Below are 27,659 nucleotides of genomic sequence, written 5' to 3' on the forward strand. Positions count from 1 at the left end.
GGTTAGCAAAAGAAATGTTGTATAGAGGACATAGAACTTCATAGCACTGCAAAGATGTCTTTGCATTTGTGCAAGGTATTTATGTGCATAGTTAGTGCAATTGTTTATGTAAACTGAGGATTAAGATGCACAAAGAAACAGGCATGTGACTAATTGGGTTGCTGCATGTTCAGGTAACAGAATTGTGCATGCAGTTACACTCACAAATTATACACATGAATGTGTACATCTTGCACCATGGCTTTTTGTCTGCATGGCCTATTTGGCCAATTCATTAGATCAGTTACCTCAAATTAAGTGATTTTCTTAAAACTCCTTGTCAGAGACGGTCTTTAGATTGGCACCAGCAAATGAAAGTCAGGGGATGAAAACGGAGATAAAAAATATATGTAATAAAGAAATGTGGGCAAGCTCTAATGAGGCTCCCTAAGCCTGATACAATTCTTTGAATACGGTTGGATAACAAGGGACCTTCAGCACGTGACCTGGATTAAAGATGAAGGAAGCAAGATATCCGGATAGTATTACTTTCCAAAGCATTGCAACACATCAGGTTCAGTTACATTTAATGAGTCCGCAAATACAAAGACAATACTTTAAAAGGAAACATCTGAGATCGATAAAGAGGAGACACTGAGAAAGAAGTTGTGGGTTTCTTATATAGAATTTAAGAAGAAATTCCAAAGATGCAGTTATAAAAAAGTAGAAGAGATGAAGATATCACAAAGGAGGCTAAGAAAATAAAAGGTAGATGAAAGAATAATTTAAAAAAAGATTGTTTGGACTTTTATAAAAGTGTTCTTACCTTCCTTTGCCATTCTTTCATTTTCTGACCTTTATTACACATTCTATATCTTGCCCACTAATTACATTCAAATCACCACTTTTCTTTATCTTTCTGATTTCTTCTTCTTTCTGTCAGATGATGAATTATATTGATCCATTTTCAATTAATATTCTTGCCTTGCATCTTTGCTTGTGTCAATGACTTTCAAATCTTCTCATCCTTTAAAGGAAAGATCTATTTTCTCACTAGGTGAATATTTAATTGTAAATTTTGAGAGAGCTTTGCATCTGTTTCCCATTTTCCTTGTGTTTAGATGGATAACAGGGAGAAGATTGTAAATTTTCAAAGAAATTTCTCTTAGTGGCACATTTATAATAAAGTTGGGTGACACTCTTTCTCTGCTGCAAAAATTATTATAATTCCAACAACGTTTTTCTTTATGCATACTTTTTTAAAATTATGGCAGAATTCTTCATCTCATGAACATCTTGAACTTCTGAACTACATCAGTGGGTTTATATAATGTACTGTTAGATTTGCTTTGCTTAGATGAGCAAACATTTCCTGTAGATACAGCCATTATACTCTCATTATGATTACATTTTCTTTGCTAAAAGATAACATGTTGAAATATACTCAGAGGCAAAACCACAGCATACTCTTCCTTTTGCCAGCTTCATTACATGCATTTATATTATTATGGTCCCATTAATAATTCCACTATTGTTTTTGTTCTGTTGAAGTTGTCATTTGACTTTTAAATTACTTGGGGATAGATTGTTACACCATTACTCACATTAAGTAGTACTCTTTGGGCTTGTCTCCACTTACCAGGGGATCGACGCATGGCGATCAATCCACAAGGGGTCGATTTAGCGGGTCTAGTGAAGACCTGCTAAATCGATTGCTGATTGCTCTCCCGTCAACTCCGGTACTCCACCGGAACGAGAAGGGTAAGGTAAGTCAACAGGAGAGTTTCTCGTCGACCTAGCACAATGTAGACACCACAATAAGTTGACCTAAGGTACGTCGACTCCAGCTACATTATTCACATAGCTGGAGTTGCGTAACTTAGGTCGACTTAGCCCCGTAGTGTAGACCTGCCCCTAGTATCCCCATTCATTTCAATGTGACTACTCAAGGAGTAAGATACTACTAGCAAGACTAACAATCCAGCCCTTGGTATTATATCCTCCTGCCATGCACTAGAATTATTCCATAACTTCTGAGTATCATCACTGTAAGAAAATGCTTATTTGCTTAAATAAAATGTTCTAGTGCTTATTATATAAAAAAGCCAAAAGTATGATGTATTTTTTCAAGAAGGGTAATCTCCCTTTTTGCTGGCTCAGCATGCTCCCAGGAAATCTGCACATTAATTGTAAGCACAAATCTGTGTGTGTGTACCTCTAGCTACTTGACAGCAGGCACAAATCAGGCAATTAGAGATACAAATACTCGCCAGATGAAAATATACCACAGATAAAAAGTGCAAGTTGCCACAATCAAGTGATCCTTTTTGAAGATGCAATTTACACCTATATCTTATACTCCTGCAAAATATTGAAGGTACAAATACTGGTACTTAGACAACTACTTCCTCTGCACACAAAATCAGGGAGTAAGTAATCTATGTGCTATTATTTGAACCTATAGTTCATTTGCAGGTTGAAATAATGGCAACCCAAATATTGCAGCTAAAAATTGCAACTACAAATGAGAGGCCTTGCTGAATTTTAGTCCTTAATTCGTTTAAACTTCATTCTTTCTATTTTATAAACATTTCCATCATAAAGCAGACCTCTAATTTGTTTAGGATAACATTGCTAAATATTAGAAGACGGGGTAGTAGAAGGAAAGAGGACAAAATTAGATGCAGCAATCCAAATTCTGCTTTCTGTTACACCTGTATAAACCTGGAGTAACTCCACTGACTTTATTGCAGTAACAGAGGACAAGACTTGCCATATGGTTCTAAATGAATTTTCTCCATCTTACATAATGCAAATCATTCCAATAACAAGTGATCTTCATTAGAAAGACTTTCTGGTGCTAAGAAATCTGTTTGATTTGTTCATTCTGGAATCAATCTACTCATGATCTCATAAAATCCAGCTGCTAAAGCCTTAGAAGTAGGATAGATGGTATAAAATGAGAAACAAATATGTAAACACAATTTTTTGTTTGTTTTGTTTTTTATGTATATCAGAAGCAGGAAACCTGGGACAAAATCAGTGGGTCCATTGGACTACCAGGAAGTAAAGGAAGCAGTTAAGGAAGATAAGGATGTTGCAGAGTTGCTAAACAACTTCTTTGCAACTGTCTTCACCGAAGACAATGTGGGGGTGCTACATACCCCAAACTGACTGTACTCTTTTCAGATAATAAAGATGAAATCTTATCAGAGATCGAGATGATTCATAGATTCCAAGGCCAGAAGGGAATATTATGATCATCTACTCTGACCTCCTGTATAACACAAGCCATAGAACGTCCCCAAAAATAATCCCTAAAACATATATTTTAGAAAAACATCCAATCTTGATTTGAAAATACTTAGTGATGGAGAATCCACCACCACCCTTGGTAAATTGTTCCAATGGTTAATTATCTCACCTTTAAAAATTTACGCCTTATTTCCAGTCTGAATTTGTATAGCTTCATCTTCCAGCCATTAGATCGTGTTATACCTTTCTCTGAAAGAGAAGGTGCTGGAACAATATGGTAAATTAGACAGAGACCTTAGGGAGAGTAAGACATAGTTTCCATGCAAAAGTACATAACACGTTGTCGTTACCTAAATAACCTGAGGTCATAGTTAATCTTGTGAGCCAGATTTGTAGCTTCTTTTCCAGCTTTTGTGAATCAGTGTAGTTCCACGATGGAGCTGTACTGATTTACACAAGTTGAGGATCTGGCCCTATGCATTTGAATGTTATTTAGAGGACTTGGATGTGTATATTATGAATGGTTCTATGTGTGCAGCGAAAGAAAGCACGTTGTGGAGGTGAAGAGTCTTCAGGTGCCTGGGGATATGAATGAGTTTGGGTGGAAGGCATGTGAATTGAGTTTACTCTGGATGCTACTGGAGCCTTAACCATACACCCTGACCTTATTGATTGTATTGGTAGGAAATGCACTTGAGCAACCTTACCTCTAAATTAAATACTTTTTTCAAGTTTGTGAACCCATGCCTTGTGTTGAACAGCAGTTGAAGACACTACAGGTTTTTAATATATTTTACAAAAATGTAAATCATACAGACTGCACTAGAATAACCAACTGCAGGGGGAATCCTTTCCCACAAAGAAACTCAGTCCTGAATGTACAGTCCTTACATGGTCCACAATCCTACAGACTGCAGGATTTGGCCTTCAATTTGCCTCCCTCTTCCCCCCCCCACACACCTTTTTGGCAAATTGGGATTACAAATAGTAATATTAGCAAACCAATCAACTAAATGGGCTCCTACCTGGGAGAGCTGGTAAGACTCCAGGCTGTAAAACTGCTGTTCCCTAAACAAAACAGAAAGGGTTAGCATGAAATCTCTCTTTACATGTGAAAAAGGTTACATCAAAGTACAATCAACATTGTGAAGGAATCTTTAGTTATGCAAAAAAGCCTTTTTAAAATCTGGAACAGCAACAAAGGTATCCTGGAAAAAATGTATAAAAAATACCTATATGAAGTGTCTACAATATACTTTTAAGGGTCACTAACATTACTTTGACTCGCTTGAAACATACATAAACAGCTATTCTGAAACTCAGTACTGATTATGAATTAATTATGAATTAAGTGGAAAAAAGCAGCTTAACTCTGTAATTCAAGATTAGATAAAATCAAAATTAGAATAACAGGTTTAATGTAAGGCTGTATGTGTGCTTGAGTCTCTCCATATGCAATATAATAGATCACATTCACCTCGCCACACACAACGTTAGACTTCCCAAAAAAATCTGAAATTGTTTTCTACTGATCGAGAAAAATTAAGTAAAATTGTCCACATTAATTATTAGCTACATTAAAATTCAAGTCACATGGAATTCCTGCAGGAAACATGCACAAAGAAAACATGTTATTTTAAAATCTAAAACACATGATGCGATATGCCACTGGGTGACAGTGTAGTGTGGCACCAAACACTGATGACTGGGGGAAACTGTGTGGGATGATTCATTATCTGTGAGAAAAATCTAAGCACTGTGGCAGATGTACAGCTCAAGTTTTTACTAGTAATTAATCTGTTAGGTGATCTTCAAAAGGCTGTTATAATTTTTACTCTAGAATCCCTATATCTTTTCCAATGCCTATATAACGTCAGACTTTGCTTATGCTTTTTTGGTTGATAACACATTAATTCAGTGGAAAACTCATGCAATAAAAATCTTTCAATTTATTTACTTCCTTCAAGTTCTTATTCTCAGCTGCCTACCTCTGTTCAGAAGTTATATATATAAATTCAGTAAAAAATAAATAAATACAGCCTTAGGGACCTGATCCAACTCCCATTAAAGTAAATGGAAAGACTCCCATTTACTTGGATGGGAGTTGGATTGGGCCCTAAAGATAAGAAGAAAAAATATTGGTTCAGGTAATGAAGAGAAGGTTACTTACCTTGTGCGGTAATTGAGGTTCTTTGAGATGGTTGTCCCTGTGGGTGCTCCACTTTGGGCGTCAAGACACCTATAGCGGAGCACCAACAAGGACACTCTCCAAGAAGAACTATACATTAGAAAGAACTCTGCTTAAACAACAAGAGAGAAGTATTTAGATTTGCAATGCAAAACCATCTCTAACTGTGGGAAGAGCACACAGGAGACAGTTTTAAGCCTTAACTGACTCCACTACAGTCATGAAATCTAAAGCTTCAATATTTACTTGTGTAATCATGCTTGCTATATTTTTTAACATTTGGGAGATTGATTATGAGCAATTGTTTACACTGGAAGGAAAGAAAACACTCTAAAAAAAAGAAGCAGAGCCAAGATTTCATTTCTGAAAGATAAATCCAGCAGCATTTCAGAAAAAGAAAAGAGCATTTGCTCAAATTAAACGCAAGTGTTGCTGTTCATTTCTATAGTTACTGGGTGCCAATCTACAAGTGGATGCATTTCAGTGGTGAGTAAAATGTTTTTTATATATGTAAAGTCTGAAAAGTGTTTTGAGTTCCTTTGAGAGGAAAGTTGCTATTATAAGGAGAGTTGATCTATTATATCCACTATTACAAAGGGAGTTGATATTATAAGGGGAGTTGATATATTTCAGTTGCCTAACTTTTTCATTATAATAGATTCTTGCAACCATTTTTGAGAAGCTATAATATCTCCATTTTAATTCTGCAGGGTTGACTCCCTGAGGCTAGAGAAGTGCCTTTTTTTTGTCCCATGACAACTCAGGTTTGCTAGGTTATAATATGTTCACAATCACCACAGCTCTCACTTGTGTTCCTCAGGAAAATTTTGGAAGACTGGACATGAATATTCTAAAGCCAGGCCCATGTTACCACAAAAACAGCAGCTGCCAGTTAATTTAGTTAATCCAGTACCTCAAGTGATCGATTACGTGCTGTAGATTTAGGGTTCATACCCTGCTAATGATGAGGGGTTGTATATATAAGAATTTGTTTTTACCTTTTTCCTTAAAAAAAAAAAAAAAAAAAAAAAAACCTACATAATTACATACACAAAACCTGTGTTCAAAGAACATTTTATTTAGTTTGAAAAGTGAAACACTCACCAGTGAGAAAAAGCTAGATTTAAGGTTGCCAGTGCAACTTTAATTTCCCCCCCATTGTGCATATGAATGATGAAGATATCAAGAAGGCTGAGGTTTTTAATGCCTATTTTGCTTCAGCCTTCACTAAAAAGTTTAAAAATGATCAGATACTTAACACAGTTAATATTAACAATAAGGAGAACGGAACACAAGCCAGAAAAGGGAAAGAACAAGATAAAGACTATTTAGATAAGTTAGATGTATTCAAATTGGCAGGGCCGGATGAAATTCACCCTAGGGTATTTAAGAAACTAGCTGAAGCAATCTCCAAACTATTAGTGATTATGTTTGATAACTCATGGAGGATGGGGAGGTCCCAAAGGACTGGAGAAGGGCAAACATAGCACATATCTTCAAAAAGGGGAACAAAGAGGACCTAGGGAATTATAGACCAGTCAACCTAACTTCAATACCTGGAAAGATACTGGAACAAATTATTAAACAATTAATTGGTAAGCACCTAGAGGATAATGGGGTAATATGTAATAGCCAGCATGGATTTGTCAAGAACTAAATCATGCCGAACCAACCTGATTTCCTTCTTTGACAGGGATACTGGCCTAGTGGATAAGGTGAAAGCTGAAGACATTATATGTCTTGATTTTAATGAGGCTTTTGTCACAGTCCGACGACATTCCCATAAGCAAACTGCGGAAATGTGGTCTAGGATAAATTACTCTAAGGTGGATTCACAACTGATTGAAAGACTGTACTCAAAGAGTAGTTATCAATGGTTTTCTGCCACAAGACTGTACTCAAAAGAGTAGTTATCAATGGTTCTCTGGGAGGGTGTATCGAGTGGGGTCCTGCAAGACTATGTCCTGGGCCCAGTAGTATTCAATATTTTCATTAGCAAGAGATTACGCTTATAAAATTTGTGGATAATGCCAAAATGGGGGTGGTTGCAAGGACTTTGGAGGACAGGATTAGAAGTCAAAACAACCAGGACAAATTGCAGAATTGGTCTGAAATCAACAAGATGAATTCCAATAAAGACAAGTGTAAAGTACTACATTTAGGACAGAAAAATCAAATTTACAAATACAAGATGGAGAATAACTGGCTAGGCAGGAGTGCTCTGTAAAGGATCTGGGGTTCTTAGTGGATCATAAATTGAATATGAGTCAACAATGTGATGCAGTTGTGAAAAAGGCAAATATTCTCGGATGTATTAACAGAAGTGTCATTTATAAGATATGGGAGGTAATTGTCCCACTCTACTCAGCATTGGTGAGGCCTCAGCTGGAGTACTGTGTCCAGTTTTGGGTGCCACACTTTAAGAAAGATGTGGACAAATTGGAGAGAAGCCAGAGTAAAGCAACAAAAATGAGAAAAGCTTTAGAAAAGCTTTAGAAAAACTGACATATGAGGAAAGATTAAAAAACTGGGCATGTTTAGCCTTGAGAAAAGAAGATGGGGGGTGAGGCGGGGAAGGGAAGAGACCTAATAACAGTCTTAAAATATGTTAAGGGATATTTTAAAGAGGATGGTGATCAATTGTTCACCATGTCCACTGAAGATAGGATAAAACGTAATCAGCTTATCTGCAGCAAGGGAGATTTAGGTTAGATATTAGAAAAAAACTTTCTAACTATAAGTTAGTGCTGGAATAGGCTTCCAAGGAAGATTGTGGAATCCCCATCCTTGGAGGTTTTTAAGAACAGGTTAAGTCAAGGACCCTTCCTGCCCTGCATTAAAATGAGACAGCCCCTTCCTCATTCAGCATACAGGATGGATGTGTAAAGGGCCAGAATTAAATAGCAACCTGTAGAGCATTCTTTTAACTTTTTTGTCAAAGTACAGTCATATAAATACACAGCAAGATATTACAAGTCCTGAGAAAGTGAGAGGTAGGAAGCAGGTATGGTGGTAGTAAACTCTACCCCAATATAACGTGGTCCTCGGGAGCCAAAAATCCTTACCGCGTTATAGGTGAAACCCCATTATATCAGGGTAGCGGCGGCAGGGCTCCAGGGGTGATTTAAAGGGCCTGGGGCTCCCCACAGCGGCCAGAGCTCCAAGCCCTTTAAAGCATCGCCCAAGCCCCACTGCCGGAGTCCCAGGGTAGCGGCGGCAGCGCTCCAGCGGTGAGTTAAAGAGCCCGGGGCTCCGGCCGCTGCGGGGAGCCCAGGCCCTTTAAATCTCTGCCCGAGCCCCGCTGCTGCAGCTCCGGGGTAGCGGCAGCAGGGCTCCAGCAGTGATTTATAGGGCCCAGGGCTCCCCGCAGGAGCCGGAGCCCCAGGCCCTTTAAAGCATCGCCCAAGCCGCACTGCTGGAGCCCAGGGATTACCCCTCTATATGTGAACCCATGTTATATCGGGTCACGTTATATCGGGGTAGAGGTGTATTCTAATATTCTGAATAATTTACTACTAATTGATTAGATTTTTCACTTGAAGTTATCACCTAAAAAGTGGCTTTGACACCTTCTAATTCAACAGCTCTGCTCCCTGTATGTATTTAAAGTCATAACTATCACTTAACTGACAAAAATAAGATTTTGCTCCTTTTTAGTCCTGTCAGCACTGCAGAAGCTTAACACCTACAGGAGCATGAGTAGGATTCTTTGTTGGCTCATGCACCATCCACAGAATTGTTAATTAAATTTCATTTGCAGAATTGTTAGGGTTGCTGATGTGAGAGCTAGAAAGAATTCAGCTGGACTTTCAGATGTCAGGATGAGCTTGCATTACTAGCAGTTCAGAAAACCACCTTTTTACTTGTAAACTGAGCTAATTTGATATGGAAATAATTAAAAGCCTCAGAGATCATCCTTTTTTACCTTTTTGAACAGCGCCTAGCACAATGGGGCTGCTAAGTGCTATTACAATACAAATACTAAATAAAATAAAATAATAAATAATAATAATAATAATAATAATAATAATAATAATAATGAAAACACTCAGCTACCGTGAGGAGTGTGTTGCAAATGGGCAGATAGATTAAATAGACAGGAAAAATTATACATAGAAAATCAAATACATACGATTTTTAGATACATAATTAAAGCAGAATAGTTAGATTACAATAGGTAGATATAAAGATAGAAATGGTTAATTAGAAAAGATTAAGTAAAATTAGATAAGATTTTAGATACACTGTTAAATTAGATTAGCTAGATTTGAATATCTGGACCAAATTAAGATAAATAAGATTAGATACTAGGTAGAATAAGATATGATTAGATACAACTAGATAGACCAAAAAATGATAAAATTGTTAGACTGAATAACTAGATAGATAGTCACTGAAAAACAACAAACATTGAACCCCATAATGACATTTTTACTGACTAACTTTGCAGAAAATTGCCATACTCAAATAGAATTGCATTGTCCATCCTTTTATGCAATACGCCATATTTTGCTGTTTCTACACCTTTTGGCCATATCTTACAATCCTTATTCAGGGAAAAATTCCACTCAATCACTATGACTTTTGCCACAGTAATGACAGCATTGTCAGACCCTTAAGTAGTATACAAAAGTTGGGGTTGGCGTGTTTAAGTGAAACAAAAAAAAAGTGTTCTTGTCTGTCTGCACCATTTTCACATTATTACATAAATTTACAAATGTAACACAACATTCTCAAATACAAAATGAAAAATATAAAGAGGTGCATAGTATAGATCTGTAAACTATAGTTGGGTCAAAGCAGCAAGAAGATAATTTACCTAACTTAAATTATGTGTATCTTTGTTATGTATGGTATGAAGCTTGGACAATGAGTATCAAAGTTTATGCATAAATCCAACCATTCTGCTATGACTCATGAAATAATTTAGGTGAAGCAGCTTTCTAATGCAGGCTTTTTTATCTATGACCCAGGAGCTGGGTATTGAAATAATGTAATGCATGGACTTAGTTCAAACAACCTCACCATTACAACACCCACAGTAAACGGATATGTACCGTTTGCGTATTGCACATCATGAACTCCATGTCCAAGGCTATTTTAACTCTGGTAGGGATCTGGTTGCTGTCAGATGACATTCATTTTTGATGTTCTACTTTCAAATATCTTGGGTAGGGTTCAATGATAGATGTCAGAAGGACCTACTAGGTTGATATACTGGATCATTATTCACAGATTAGCTCTGTTACCCTGACTAACTACACATAACCTAACTTTGGCATGCATTTCCATCTTTGCAAATAGGGACCATGGCACATGATTTTTTATGGTCAAAAAAGTATGTTTTTAAATGTGCCTATTCCATAGCAATGTGTTCATCCAATTTATATTAAGATGGCATTTGTCCATTTTAAATCCTATTAAACTGCTGATTTACTTGACCAGATTTCATTTAAAACTATAAGCCAGTCAGAAATACTGTCACATGTAGAATGTACAGCTTTTCCTTTCTTAACAGGCCTACAATCTCATTTACAAACTACTGAAATATTAATATACAACAACTGATCTCATCACATGCATCACTTCATACAGCCCCGATCCTGCACTGCTAAAGTTAATGTGAGCTTTGTCTTTCACTTCAGTAGATGCAGGATAAGACTCAACAGCCCAGGTTCTCTACTCCACCAAATAACATGGGTTAAGCTTGCTGTGTGCCAACTTGATATTTGTACTGGAGAATTTCCCTGCATAGGGAAATTTCTGACAGCTTTAGACTGATGTAGGTGGCATAGCCACTTCCTAGGCCAGCTGTCCCCCACCTCCTCAGTATAATAAAGGGAGAAGGGAACCTGTTTGGGGCTGGGTGGGCAGTGGGTGTGCCAGGAATGTGGTGAAGCCAGGTTCCACTATGCATGATCCCCGGTGGTAAAAGCTCATAAGTTAGAATAGATTCCCTGTTGCTTTAACTTCCACCTGGGCCAAGCAGCCAGGGATAAGGGAGCCACAACAATATTTTTGCAGCCACCACACTCCACTACATGTCCAAGCTAAGACTGGATGAATTGGAACCAAAGTTCCTAATTCAGGGCTATATGCACAGGAACACGGAACTGACACACTGGGTCACACTAACGTTCATATAATGTGGTATCCTAACTCTGACAGTGGCTGGCCCCACGTGCTTCAGTGAAGATGCAAGAATAACCTGCGTACAAGGAAAGTTTCTTTATCGCCCCTCCCCCACACTAGTTCTAGGTTGGCATAAGCCTTGATGCATGAGGATTTATATTCCAGATAGGCTCTCGTATCATGTGCAAAATGAAGAAGTTTGTACCAACTGACATGAAAAACTGATCTTGAAAGCTGCCAGCTAGAAGTTGTGATTGCTCAGTAGGATGGCACCCAGTCAGAGCTAGGGCTGGCTGGAAAACAAGAATTCCATTTTGTGAAAAATTTCGAGGTTTTTGGCATTAGGTTCCATACTGGGACAAAGCTGAAACCTTTGTATATTTAAAAAAAAAAAAAAAAAAAACCCACAGGAAGAGCCAACCTCAAAATATCCAATAGCCCAGTGGTTAGGGCACTCATCTGGGATGTGAGAACCATATTCCAAATCCCTCCTCTGCCTGACTGAGACCAGGGACTTGAACGTTGGCCCAGTGAATATTTAATTATTTATACACAGTAGAACTGCTCCATCAGGAGAGATTGAGACAGCCAGAGACTGGCTCTGTAGCTGGATGGTTAGGACAATCATAATGTGAGAGACCCACGATCAAGTCCCTTATTTGCATCAGGCAGATCAAAGACTTGAACCTGGCTTTCCCACATCCTGGTGGTAAATTCCCAACCAGCTCTAGTCAGAGATTAATTCTGCTTGGTGCAAAGAATTTCACACACAAGTACAAGGTAAAAAGTACTGATGAGTGCAATGGTACCCAATCCACCATTAATTAGTGCTGCTGCACAGCCACCAGGTTATGCCTTACTTCACCACAGATTGGCAGTAGAACTGTTGTATGGTCCAATATCAGGCCTGCAGGAGTATAGAGAACATATTTTTTAACCCCAGCCCTTCCAAAAAAATGGTAGTGATTAAATGGAATCCAAAACCAAAAGTATATTGTCAAGGTGCTAAAATGAAATCATGGCTGATTAAAAACGGGAAAACTACCCTTCCAACAAGTGAATCAGCTTCTGCTGGTCATAGTACTCAAATGTCTCCAACATTGCCTGCATAGGAACCAAATGTCAGCTCCCTGATACTTTTAGCATTTCTGGAACATCTCAGCCATGATGACATAAATAATTACCTGTGCACAACTTTGGATAAGCAAGCCATTCTTTCTGTCCATCCTTGTTTGATGATTTTCAATGGCTCTGTTTTTCTGAGACTCGTGACAGTGTACTTTGTTTCTACTGTTGTACAACTTTTAGGTATAAACTACTTTTGACTAAGATGACAGATGAAGTTTTCCCACAGTCTGTTTTCTCTAACTGGAACAAGGCTTGAGACAAATTTCTGAGAAGCGAAGCTTTTTCGTGTCACCACCAAGCAGTTGATAGTCTTCAAAATATCACAATGAATGTTGGTGATATGCTAAGTTTTCAAAACTCTCAAAAGAAACTAGACAACTCTAATAAAAAATACTAAGTAGCATACATTTTCTTGTCATACCAGGACTTGCATTTCAGGGCCATTATACTGAACAAGCTGAAAATACATCCTTACGTGGACAGCTTGACTGCAACTATGTTCAACTGTTTTGTCTGCAGGCAGAATATAATCCTGATATTTCAATGTGGTTGAAAAAAGAGTCAAGATAAATTCAGTTATTCAAAATGAGATAGTGGAAACCATGAGTCTTAAATCCAGGAGGGAGATTTCTGAGAAATTTCCTGGAAAGTGGTCCACAATTATGGTAGTTGAAACAACGGAATTCTCCCTCAAAGAGCAAGTGATTTTATGGATGTGATATGTGGATGATGACATGAATGTTGATGAAGAGTTCACTGGATTGTACAATATAACCTGTACGTCTGCAGAGGTATATGTGTCAGTAATTAAAGATATACTATTGTGTCTAAATCAGAGGCTCAGCAACTATCATGGACGTTACGAGGGTCGTGCTAATATGGCAGGCTTAGTATCAGGCGTAGCAATTAGACCGCATGAGCTACATAACTCATTGCTATGGACATGCTTTGAATTTGGCATGCCGGGACTTTTTAAAAATAATACAATCCTAATAGTTACCCTTGAAACTATTTACAAAAATCACTAAATGTAATTTAAAATCACCCAAATGAAATATTACATTTCAGGCCATTAAATATGAAGTGTTAAGTACATTGCCAAGTATCAATATCCTCTGTCCAAAAAAATGGACTTTCTCTGCAGAAGCACTGGCTTCAATTTCTAAGAACTACCTTGCACTTTGAGCATCTCCGAAGGTTGCAAAGGATGCAAAAAAAGGTCCTGAAATGAGCACTCAAACTGATGGTGTAACAACTCAAATGGAAAGTTGAACTTCCTTTTTGGTATTGAACTAGCTTGAAAAGTTCTAAATGTGCTAGATGGTATGTCCAAAACTCTGCAAGTGTCAGACATTTCAGCAACAGAAGGCCAATCTTTTATGAAAATGACACTTAATTTACCTTAGTCCATCCAATCAGATGAAAGCTAGAACTTATTTTGGGAGCAAATTCCCCAGAAAAGTTTCAAGTTGGAGAGGGTCAGCATAAAAGATAAAAGTTCCCAAGAAACTGCAAACAGGCACAGATGAACCCAGGGCAGCAAAGGAATGTTGTATGTATATCTACTTCAAAGTAATTGATTTTACAATGTCCATTAGTCAATCAATATTTGAACAGAAAGGCTACCAAAATATTCAAAATCTTAAAACTCTCATAACTCCAAACATAACAAATGCAAGTTCAAGGCCTGCTTCAGGTGAATGGTTCCAATTTCATCTATGATTTTCTGATTACTCAGCTTCATCTGTTGCAAGCCAACTGTCAGCTTACAGAAAGATGACTGAAGTCAGTTCATAAATATCTCAGTTCACTCAGCCAAACCAAATGTCAGCTGTTTTCTGAAGTGATGATGTGGATGAAAATGATTTTGGTGATACCAGCAACCAACACTGTAAGTGAGTGTAGTTTCAGTGCTCTCTGCTATGCTAAAACATGGCTTTGATCCACAATGGGACAATCACACCTCCAATGCTGTATGATTTTACATATACGCACAGATAACATTTTATATGTATGCAAGGGAAAAAGCTACAGCTTGCAGATGTTGCAGAGGAATTCATTTCAGGAAACCCAGGGTAAAGATCATTTGGAACATTTTTTTGAATATATGCCATTATTTTTATTCATGTTAAAAAAAAATGAGTAATTTTGTACCATGACTAAATTTGTCCACTTTTAATAAAGTGAGATAAACAAGCTTCTGTTTCAAACTCAGTATTTCCTTTATTTATTTATGCAATCTCTAAATTTCTGGGGAGGCTACTACTCTCCTCTGGCCCCGATTTGTCTATTCTATACAATGAGTAGCTAGTGCATCTGTATAGCAGCAGATCCACTGGCCTCAGTGTGCAACTATCCAGGGAGTCACACTGGTGCTGGAGATTTGGCACACCTGAAATCATGTCTCCCTTCCCTCCCCCACCCAATCTGTATACATTACATATAATAGGTTGCCCTAGTGACACAAGATAACAGTTCCATTACAGGCATGGAGGGCTCCACACGCCTGCAGTAAGTAGGATTTGACACCTAGCAAATCACCGCAGCAACAGTACACATGGTGCTCTCTTTCAACCATGATGATGATGAGCATTGTATTCCTGAGGAGAAGGATGGGATAGCTCGTGTCTTTTTATGGTGTCCCCATCTGTAGAGGACTATGTGGTGCCATAGTCATATGAGAAGCAGTATTTGTGCTGCCACACTTTTGGACACTTAGCCCCAATTTTATATTGTTATGGCACTTTTATGGCTCTGTACAAACAAGTGATTTTCAGGTGGAGGTGAAGGCATGCTGTGTCATGGTTTCTATGTTAACATGTAGCTCTTCTATTTACAGTATGTATGGTATCATCAATACTCAGTCCCTCGTTCTCCATTGGTTACATCAACAGGATGGATTAAAATTAAATGCCACTTATATTTGGCACTGGCAGCACAATATTTGTTTATATGGATAGTGGACCATATCCCTCATCCTGTGTGAACTGTGCTCACTGCAAGACTAGGGGAGGTGGGGTGTAATGGTAATCTTTAACCTCCTTCACATTCCTGCAATGCTAGGGCTGGCAGGGGTTGAAACCGTCTCAGACATAAATTGGAGCAGCCTATAGGCTGCTCTAGCTTATGTCCATCTTTCCATAGCCTCATGGGGACCATCCAGCAGCAAGGGATCACAGAGCACAGGGACACTCTAGTCATTCCCCCTTTCTGCTGGATTCACTACAGCATGTCACCTGTGGATTCCCTCTTAGAGGGCCAGATCTGCCAGCTTCACAGCTGGTTTGTGCCACTGGAGATGCCTATTACAGGAACAAAGAGGAGGTGGGGTTGGGCTGAGCCCTCCTACCACAATTGCCTGAGCAACCATAAATCTGGAATTTCCTAACCTTCAAGTGCTTGACGTAGCAACCTAAATAACAGTCTTTTAACGCTGTCTTTAATGTAATTATACATAACATATACAGATGTGGTAACAATGGAAACTGCTGTGCAGTCTTATCTATAGTGACTCTTTAGGCCACAATATACCTGGCTTAAAAACTCAGTCAGTCGATCAAGTTTGCATACACCTGTCCCCAGCCAAGTAATCAGGCTCACATGCATCCATTCTTAGACAACCAGTCAGGTGCATGTGCACTTGGCTCCAACCTGTCAGGCTGGCCTCACACAATCAATGAATCTGAATGCTTCCAGACCCAGTCAATCATAAAGGTTCTGTTATACAGCTAAAAAAAATTGTTCCAGCACCTTGCCACCTGACGGAATCTGTGTTAGGCACCCACACTCCCTACACAATGCAGAGAGTAAGCTAGGAGATGACAAATGGGATACACAAAAGCCAGTGCACTGAGCAGGAAGCCACCAAAACTAGCCAATGGGAAATGCCAAGGAGACAGGTATGGCCTAAGCCCCAATCCTCAAAGGGAGTTCGGTGCCTAACTCTGAGATAAAGGGGGTATCTCCTTCTGCCCAGGATTCACAGCCATAAACCCACTCACAGACTTAAGTACCTTAGCCCTCCTTGCAAGAAAACGAGGAGGTGGTAGTGGGGCGGTTTCCCCTTTTACCCAATAGGCTAATGGTTAGAGCACTCAACCAGAATGTGGAAGACCTGCGTTCAAGTCCCTGTTCTAATGACCATACTTTTTTTTTATACAAAGTGGACCAGCTTCAATAGGAAAGATTGAGAGAGACCCATTCTAGAATACCCCCTCGCCCAGTGGTTAGGGCACTCACCCGAGAGGGGGATAGCTGGGTTCAAATCCCCGCTCCACATTAGCCAGAGGGAGAATTTGAACATGGGTCTCTCATATCTGGTGAGAGGATATAAGAGGATCACAGCAGCACCAGCAGCTGTATTGTGTGTGAGACCCAATTCACCTACTGAATTGGGCCACGGGGCAAGATATTTGGGAGAAATGCCTAGTTTGAAGATTCCACTGGGGTTCAGGCATGAGCTAGGTGCCCAAACATCAGGACTTAAGCACCTTACGCATATACCCAGTAGCAGAAATTTAGGTGTCTAGGGGACTTTACCAGTGGCATTTTAGGCATCTAGGGAATTCAGTTACCTACAGAGTCATGTGGGAGCTGAGCAAGGGGTTTGAGAATCTAAATTGTGGATTTAGGTGCCTAAATTTTTTGTGGATCTAGCTTCAAATGTCCCATAAAATTACTTATTTTCCATTGACTTTTATAGCATGCCCTGTAACTGATACTGTAGTGAGGGGACAAGAGTAGAAAATAAAAAAAAACTTCAATGAATATTTTAAAATATGCAAATGAGGTCGTGCATATTCATAATAAATGAAAACTGGCACATTTTGTTATTTGCCTAAAGGCCCCATATTTCTGGACCTGAAGATTTAAACAGGCATGTACCTCCGTAGTGATAATAGTCACAAGGCAAACTGCATTTATCATGCAGTGTTAACTGCTTCAGCTTCATTCTGCCCACCAGTCCACCTCACCTGGGAATATTTTAATGGAATCATAGGACTGGAAGGGACCTCGAGAGGTCATCTAGTCCAATCCCCTGCACTCGTGGCAGGACAAGTATTATCAGACCATCCCTCACAGGTGTTTGTCTTACCTGCTCTTAAAAATCTCCAATGATGGGGATTCCACAACCTCCCTCGGCAATTTATTCCAGTGCTTAACCACCCTGACAGTTAGGAAGTTTTTCCTAATGTCCAACCTAAACCAACTTGACTTATTTTTTTAAACTTTTCCTTCTACTGAGTTACCAGCCAAAGCACTGTCCTGTCTTCCCATTGATAGTTACACCTGACTGTGGCACTGCCGAGCTCTCTCTGCTCCCTACTCTTGAATGTTGCTCTCTGGCTCCATCTTCTGGGTTTCCAACCCACATATGAGGTTTGTCAAAGTCTGCAGATTGTAATCACAGCCTGATAGGGTTGCGGGCAGACAGGAGTTTGCAAGGAGCCATTTTGTTCCTTACATTCCAAACATCAGGGTGCCTTCAATCACCATTAAAACAAAAACTCTACAAAAATGGTTCCTTCTTTCTTCCAAATGTGGGATTCCACTCCAGAATTACTCAGTAAAGATTCTAGAACAGGCAATAATCAGTCCTGTCTCAATGATAAATTTAAGGTTTAATATATCATGACTCCTCGAGACTAGACAAAGAGGATCAAATCCTCAATTGGTGTAAATTGATGTAGCTGCATTTATTTCAGTTGAGCTATGCTGATTTACTCCACCAGAGGATCTGGACAGAAGTTTTAAACCAATGGAAAGAGACAATTCTTCTGTTTACTAATAGAACATACAGCATTTTTTCTAGCCCTGAAAGATGCTCCAATATCAGACTGTAAAGCATTTTTATACATAGAATGGCTATTCTGGGGATGTTTTAAAATATTACTTTCAATTTTTCTCGCATCCTGAATCCTGGTAATTAGGCATCTGACATTAGAAATGGAGAGATACAAATAACACTTCCAATAATATATTTTAAAACTGTCTAAACATATCCCAGACAGATGCACAAAGCTCACTGCAGGGAGTAAGAAAAAAAGTAATACTTTTAGATTGTCTCATTTGAGAAATAGAGTGTGACCTTATAAACGTCATCTATGTGACTGTGCATCAGAGAAATTTTATGTGATATTAAAAGATTGCATTGTAATACATATGCAAAAGGGGGAAGTTATTAGTATGCATTCATCCTGATCTATGAGTGCACAGCAGTACAACCTTAGCATTGCATTAATTATTGCCACTTTCACGGGTAATAAGGATTCATGAAAAGAGGTTTGTTTGTTGTTTAAATAATTAATGGACCATGCATACCCATTTCCTGTTATTACTTCATAAAATAACTAAAGGAAAAGAATAACCCAGACTCTCTACCATCTCCTTAGCCACGCAAAGAGACAAGATTTGCTACAAATCATTTCTTTTTTAGAAGTGATCAAGCTCTTTTGACTAGAGATACATGAATAGTAAAATCAATGTAAACTGTCCAGAATACAAATTTGTAGTCCATCTGTCTTGGTACAAAATTCAGAAAGATGGGGCAGTTTAAGAATCAGTACATAAGACAACACTTGTAGCCCTTCACACACATGAAAATAGATAGTTTCAAAATAAATCCAGTGATGATGACTGGGCAAAATAGCAAGTTCTTTTACATTTGTCCAAATAAATTGTGATTAGTAATGATACTAAATTCTTAACAGAACATGGCAGCCATTTGAATATATAGGTCTCATCAGAGCCAATGGAAACCCTTGAATAGAAAGGCAAACAGCCATACACTGTCATTTCCAGCAGGAGTTAACATCACACTACTGCAGGAATGATAGATGATTTAAAAAAAAAAGAAAGCCACTCAATAGTCCCATATTTACGGGATCAGACTTTCCTATTGCATTAAAGCTGCTAATTCACACTCATTCTGTACTGGGTGAAGCTCACCTCATGCAAAGAGCTCAGAGAAGGCCTCTTCACCATTCAAGACCAGCTCATCCTCAAAATAGGGCTGAAATGGGACCCAGCTAGTACCTTATGCAAACCCTTTGAACAGGGGTGATTTTCATCACACTGTGTGCATCTAACAAACTGGGGGTCTGAACCTGCCCTTCATTATTTTGAATTCAATGGGAGCTGAGGTTCCACAGTACTTCACAGGCATCATTTAGCATGTCAGAAGATCAACTCCATGGTTTGTTCAAATTCATAAGCATGTGCCTAATGGTGCCACCCAGACTCACAGTGAGTAGGACCTTAGTATTCAAGTAGGCCAGTGAAGCAATCAGACTGCGCAGAGTGAGGTACTATTCAATGTGAGTAATGGTGGAGTAACTAAGCCCCAATTTAAATAACAAATCATTTTCTATGTAGAAAACCATGACATAGTTTCAAGGCTTAAAGAAAGCCAACATAAATATAGTGCTATAGTTATAAAAAGTTGGCTATCAGTAACTTTGAAAATTCAGTAATTATCCCTGGAATTATTCATTATACTCTTGGACTGTAATGAACAGGAATGACTTTTAAAAACAAAAACAAACAGATTTTTTGACCCAATAGATTTTAACAAGGCTTTTATGTGAGCACAGTGATTGAGTAAAATTCACAGCAGGTTAGACATCATGCACAAGGTCCAGTGACTCACTTAAATCCTTCACCTAGGGCTTCAGTGGGGCATTTGTCCTTTCCCAGTGAAAAGGGATGAATTTCAGCCAATGGTCATAGTAGAAACTCTGAGGGAATTTCATCGTAAAATAGTTTTTGTGCATGCATAGCTATAGGCTATTAAATTATCACAATTATTTGTACTTGTTCTAAAACATCAGTAACCTAAAAAGCAATTCAAGCAATTATAGAAAATTAAAACAACATATTTTCTACTGCATGCTAAGTTACTGCCTGCAATAAAACTTTACTGATGAGTGATAGGACCCTGCAAAGCTGGGAAACCCCTGAAAATAACAAACACAGCCGCTTAATTATAGCAGCACTGCTACTGGGCACTTCTACAATAACAAACACACACAGTAAAGCCAGAGGGGATCAAATGTGGAATTGTTACAAAAGCTGGTAGAGACACAGGTCTGGCATCATGCTACAATTAAAAGAACCTCTGTGTCTGGAGCGTGAACACAGCAGCAAAACAATGGTTTCTGGGGTTTACAATATGCTGTGATTACAACTTTGAAATTTGCAGCTAAAGATTATATTAGTAAGGATCTGCTCCTTGTTCTTTTCCCATTTACACTGTTCTTACAAAGTGACAGATAAATTTCTGCTTTCATGAACCAGCACTAAAAATATACTTGGGCCAGGTCCTCAGACAATGGAGCTGTGCCAATTCATATCAGATGAGGATCTGACTCCTTCCTTCAAGTCCACTCCACATAAGGAGAGAAAGTAAAAATCTTGTTATAACCTGAGTATCTTTCACCACACAAACAGAGGAACACAATGGGCCATAACAAAACACATGAGCAAGCCAAATCAGAATAAAAATGGAAGCCTTTCATGAAAAACACCTTTGTATCCATTTTCTCTCCTTTCTAACTGCTGGATGTTGACTCTTGTTTAAAGTTGAGGTTAGTCAACTTCTCCCAGAAAAAAACAACAACAGGTAAGGAATTTTCCTCCGGTCATCACTGAATATGTTAAAATAATTAACTAAAATAATTTTTGTCTTCACTATATTAATTTTGCTGTTCATGACTTCTCCCCCATTCTTACTTCTGTCCATTTCTCATTCACAGATCCATCATGAACAGGAAATGGCCAGAAGAAAGAAAGAATGGGGGAGAAGACATGAACAGCAAAATTAATATAGTGAAAACAAAAATTATTTTCCGCTCATTCGCAGCCCATCACTAAAGTTAGAATTTGGCACCAGCAATAAAACTTAATCAGAAAACCTGGAGCACCTTGCAGTACTTTGAAACTTACCCAGATACAGGGTCTGCCTTGCATGTTGTCTCCGCTGATGAAGAGTAGTGTTGCAAATTATTAATTACTATTATGATCAGATTTTCTATAGCAATCATCACCCGAATACCCACACGCTCTGCTACAGCCCTTACTCTCACTTCAACTGGAGGAATTTTGCAAAGTGCTGCACAAAATTCAGATATGCTGTTGCTAAGCCATCTGGTGAGGATGCTTTTCTGCCCTTGTGTGTCCGATGGAATGTAATGAACAGTCCAAAATTGACTGTATTCCTGTTTGCTTAACATTTTCTGGCCTCAGTTCTCTAGTACCTTGGGGCTGCTTAAACCTGTGTGTGTCCTGACAGTAGAGGATTCTCCTCATGTAGGGGAAATTTGGGGTGGCACAGAGCTGCTTCTAGAGTATCCAGTGCAGAGGGGATAGCTGGGAAAGAGAGAACCTGGCAGGACTCTTTTATGCCCAGCTGATTCCATGCTGCTGGAACAGTACCTTGAATTCACTGGCAGCTGGCTCCTCTAATTTACACTAAGGACCAGGACCCAAATGCCCCAGGATCAAGGGCGTATAAAAGGCTCTAAAGCCACTTTTCTATCTACCCTCTGGACTCGTGTGTGCACGCTTCCACCATACCAGAGAACTGACGCCTCCTTTTTCAGTGCTTTTCCTGCCCCTAATTTGTGCTACTGCTTCTCCTTTGAACGTTTCCGATCTGGAGCCAAAGAAGAGACTATTTCCTGCACCATATGCATTTGTAAACTCAGAAAACATCCTGTCCTAAACAACAGTTCAATTGGGTGGAATTATTACTATTATATGGATTAAAGTGGCACCTACAACATATACAGGGGAGTCGCATCTTACGCAGGGGTTAGGTTCTAAAGTCAGCGCATAAGGCGAAAATCGCGTATAGTCAAAATTACCCTTGAAAATCCCTTAAATCGCCCATAAAGTAGAGTATACATGGTTGTGTATACAACCCTATACAGAAATACTGTATGTATAAATGTATAATGTATACAGTAATGTACAGTATATAATAAAGAGTACATATGCAAAATATAATTTTACAGTACTGTATTTTTAATTACATAAAAGAGAGAGACAGACGGAAGAATGAAAGAATAAAAAAGGAAAACAGTAAATCTAACCACTCACCATTCATCCTGGATATTCTTGCTAGTCTACGACGACGATGACACTATTGGGGGGTCGTCAGGGCTTGATGTCGATCCAGGAGACGATGGGCCAGGCTCATCTGCTGCTGGTTGTTTTTTCTTGAAAAACATGGTGATCGGCAACTGTCGCTGTTGCCTCTTGAGCTGCTCAAACATTTCTTGATATGGTCTCAAATTGTCCGTAATACTACGTGTGATTTTGAGGCTTCGTTCCATAGAGGGATCGTATTCAGAAATTAAATCATTCAAGTGTTTTGCTTCTTGGAACACTTCAGAAAATTTATGAAGATTCCAACTTGCTGACTCTTCCTGTTCGTCATCATCATCTTCGTCTTCTGTAGACGATTTTATCAGTTCCTCTAACTCTTCGTTAGTCAATGTTTCTCTATGGCTCTCAATTAATTCTTCAATTTCTTCCTCAAGGATGTCAACGAAGCCATCACTACCCACTTGCCTGGCCACCAGAACAATGCGTTTCACTTCTTTGTCAATGGTCGGGAAACTCTTAAAATCATTCAAACATTCTTTCCATAGGTTTCGCCAATATGCATTGACTGTTTCAGGCTTGATTGCATCCATTGCCTGTTTAATATAAGTGATGCAATCAGCAATGTTGAAGGACTTCCGACACTCCATCACATTAAGATTGGGATCAGCATCCATAGCGCTACGTATCCGTGAGAATGTAAGCCTCATGTATGTGGCCTTGAAACAGCGAATCACGCCTTGGTCGAGAGGTTGGAGGGTGGAGGTGGTATTAGGGGGGAGAAAGACGACTTCAATGTTGTTATGCACAAACCGGAGTCCCTCTGGGTGGCCAGGAGCATTGTCTACAATCAGCAACACTTTAAAGTCAAGTCCTTTCTCTTCGAGGTACCACTTGACCTCCAGAATGAAACACTCGTGGAACCAATCCAGAAATAATACTGCCGTCACCCAAGCCTTTTTATTTGATTGCCAGAACACAGGCAGGAGATTTTTGTTCTTGCCTTTTAGGGCACAGGGATTTGCAGCCCTGTAGAGCAAGCCCAGTTTTATTAAATGCCCTGCTGCATTGCCACAAAACAACACAGTCACACGGTCTTTAGCTGCTTTGAAGCCAGGGGCTTGTCTTTCTGATTTTGAAATGTAAGTGCAGTTGGCATTTTTTTCCAGAAGAGCCCAGTCTCATCAGCATTAAAAACTTGTTCCAGAAGACAGCCTTTTCTTCTATGATTTTCTTTAATTGTTCAGGGTAGGCTTTTGCTGCCTCTTCATCGGCAGATGCAGCTTCACCAGTAGTCTGCACGTTTTTGAGGTTGAAGCGGTTCCTAAAACTGTTAAGCCAACCTTGGCTGGCTTTGAATTCCTTCTCATCAGAAGGCTGTCCCTTTTCAGCCGGAGGTTTGAACAGCGCGTAGAGGCTAAGAGCCTTCTCTCGCAACGTGTTGCCATCAACAGGCACATGTTTACGGTTCATGTCTTCCAGCCATAAGTTTAATGCCTTTTCAGTGTTCACTAAAGTCTTATCACGCACCTGGCTCGTCACTTTAGCAGTTATTGGAGCACTTGATGCCACGGCTTGACGAATTTCTCTCTCTCGAATCTTGATGGCACGGATGCTAGATTCGTTGTGGCCATATTTACGCACCACATTGGAGACCAACACACCGTCTCTCAATAAGTCCAACACAGCCAGTTTTTCCTCCAGCGTTGGAACAGATCACTGTTTCTTCGGTTGAGCACCAGATGAAGTAGTTGGCTTGCGTTTAGGAGCCATGTTGTACGAAAAATACGTATCTTTAAACACTAGAATCACACTCAGCACGGCGAGATGTTCACACTATGAGAGGCACGCAGGAATTGAGACCGACTGAGGGAACAGCAGATTCATGTGTCCCATCCCACGCTCACTCCGAGGCATACGCTCATTGCACACGTATAGTTGAATTCACCACAATACCAGGCCTAGTTGGAGGCCAAATTGATCCCCAGAGTGAGTTAGAGCAGCTTAAGAACTCCTTCAACTTGCACCAGCTTATGATGGCGACCAAATGAGCCATGAGACTGGCCAGAGCACAGTGAGTTCCTGTCATATCCCTTTCTATCTACAACATGCTCCCATACCATGAGGGAGTGGGGTGCGGCAGGTGGGACTGGAACAGAAATCAGCTATGCTGACTTTATACCAGGCAAGAATTCCTTCAGGCTGGGGGAATCCTCAACTCCTCATTTAAGGCAGCTTTCAGGTACTTTTGTGCTGCCATGGGCCGGACCCAGAAGGCCTAGCTCCTGACCTTTGAAATAGCTCATATGTAAGTTATCTCACAATAAAGAAAATCCAGCAATGAATAGATTATTGGCTTGTAAGGGGACTGGCCAACCAATGGAAATACCCTGCTAAGGCTCCTCAGCAGATTTTTGAATAGCTATAGAAGTGCCACAAGTTTAACTGCTCTTAAGAATCTCACCATGGGCCAAATCCAGGAATCTTGACTCAGCCCTTTCTCTGGCAAAACTGCTGTTGACTTCAGAGAGAGTTTGCCTGAGAGAGGAATGAGTGAAGGGCTAGCATTCGTATAGTACTTTACACAGTCAAAGTGCTATACAAACATCGTCTATTTAATCCTGCCAGTAGTTCCAGGAAGGAGGTAAATATTATCATGCCTGTATTACCAGATGGGCAAACGGAGGCATTGTTGACTTCCCTAAGGCCACAGAAGAAGAGAGTGGTAGAGCCAGGCTTAGAACTCAGGATGTCCTAAATCTAGTCCCACCCTCAAACCACTAGGTCATTTCTCTCTCACACTTCCTGTGTTTTCTTTCTAGAATACGGAGGGAACAGCCTCCATGTTGTCCAACTTTACCATAATAATTAACTGCACAAGATGTGCTTGAAAAGTGAGAATGGCTAGTTTTATGGCATTGCATTGAAGAAAGTTCATGTCCTCGTATCTCTCCTAATCACACTATATGCTCTGCGCTGACCTCTGCAAGGAGCGAACGGCCAAGCTGTTGAAATTTGTTGCTATTACTCTTGATGGAAGAAGGCAGAAGTAGCAGTGGATTGAGTCCTTACTCGCTCTGCTGTGTAAAGTCTGAAGAATCACTTGAAGCTTTTCCCAAGATGCCTTCCATACAGTTCCAGTATTCCAATGGGAACATTTGTAGCAATGTGCAGAATGGTCCAAGAACCATTTTTTGCAGGAAAAAAAAGCTTTTATCATGTCAGTCTTAGAGCCTGCATGGCAGATGCCTATTTATTTTCCATCCACACTAGAATGACTTACCGATGGTTTTCTGAACCTGCCCTCATCCTATTCTGAACACATAACTCCTAGATGTATTTTCTGAGTGGATATCAACGTGCTCTTTGTAAAGTTGATGACAAACCCGCACTTCTATAATGCATCTACTGCCCACGCTGTAACTAGGTCTGTCACCTTCTTGAGAGCTAGCTCTGAAAAGCATATAGTCCATGTAAGGGCATAGGTGTGCTCCTGGGTTATTAGACTTCCTAGATCAGCACGGTCGAAGTCATCATTGCAAACTTGTCCATATTGTCAACTGTCACTGATTCTATGGAAAAGGTTTTTGGTAAAAGACTCTAGCTCCATTCAGTATTCATTTTCTATCACCTCCAAGGCCCATCTGTCCATAGTGGATTATTGCCAAGCCTCCAGACATTTCATGCATATCACTCCTATCGTGCTGTCATTTACAGAGTCCTTTTCTGACTCATGCAGTTACTTTGGCATTGTTGGCTAATAAATAATTCTTACATACCTTCTTTTAATCACAATATCTTAAAACAAACACTTTGCAAATATGGCTTAAATGAGCTTCACAAGAGCCTTGTGAGGTAGGTGAACATTATACCCATTTTGCAGATGGGCAAACCAAGGAAAAGAGAGGTTTTAAAATTATTTGTTTATGGCTACAGAGCAAGTCAAAGGTACATCTGGATAAGGAACTAAGGAATCCTAATCCTAGCCCTCTGCTTTAATAACTAGGGCACAATGCATGCCCCTGGGTTCTGCCAGAATTTATCATCCCCAGAACAGCCCATATTCCACAGTATATCCTTCTCATAAGAGGAGTCTCTTCTATTATCTTTTCTTTGATTGAATGGGTAAAAGGAATACTTTCTTCTGCCGTGTGGTGATTCTTCTTTCTGAATCTTAAAAGAAGGAAGGTATAGGATGCTGTTCTTTTTGGCGGATTCCATCACTACTTTGTATAGTGTTCCAGCTGATAATTCTTCTAGTGAGGAATGTGTTAGATTCAGAAGAAAAATGCTTTCTTTTCCTTTTTCCTGTCTTAGCCATATTCCCAGTGTTCTGATTGCACTCTTTACCATCAATTCAGAAGACAACCATTTTTCCTGATTCTCATTGTCAGATTCCTCCTCCGTCTCCTCTAAAACAGCTAATTTTCTCTCTCCAGAGAAGCTCTTACTCCCAGATGAGAAAGAGGAGGGTAGTCAGCTCTTGTACTTTTTGCTCTTATATATCCTATATTGTTCCGCTTCTTTTTCTTTCACGAGTACAAGTAGTTTTTCTCATTTACTCATTCTGACTGGGTATAATGGATCCAAACTATCAGTATCCTGATCAGCTCACCGACAGACAAACAATTTGGCAAAAGTGTCTGCTTAGGCCACGGGGATAAATAATGCTGAGTTGCCCACCCAGCACTCTGAGCAATTATTTCACTACAGGGAATTAATATACTAAAATCACCCTCAGTTGTTATCACTCTTGAGGTGTTTGATACCATTTCACTTACCAGTGCTCTTATGCCAGCCAGTTCCTTTCCAAATGTAGATCTTTGGGCACCTATTTTTTTAGGGCCTGATCCTACGAGGTGCTGAGTACCTA

The 27,659-nt window shown here is 39.5% G+C and overlaps 1 protein-coding gene across 1 annotated transcript in view; it reads right to left on the reverse strand.

Moving 5' to 3' along the window:
- The window catches only part of DOK7 (docking protein 7), a 93,558-nt gene that overhangs the window by 17,741 nt on the left and 48,158 nt on the right, over positions 1–27,659 (reverse strand). The window contains exon 8 of the mRNA XM_065405579.1: positions 4,260–4,302. Within this exon, the coding sequence (XP_065261651.1) occupies positions 4,260–4,302 (43 nt within the window). The remainder of the gene's footprint in view (positions 1–4,259; positions 4,303–27,659) is intronic.

This window comes from Emys orbicularis, chromosome 5, assembly GCF_028017835.1.
Source record: "Emys orbicularis isolate rEmyOrb1 chromosome 5, rEmyOrb1.hap1, whole genome shotgun sequence".
In the NCBI taxonomy this organism is placed as follows: Eukaryota; Metazoa; Chordata; order Testudines; family Emydidae; genus Emys; species Emys orbicularis.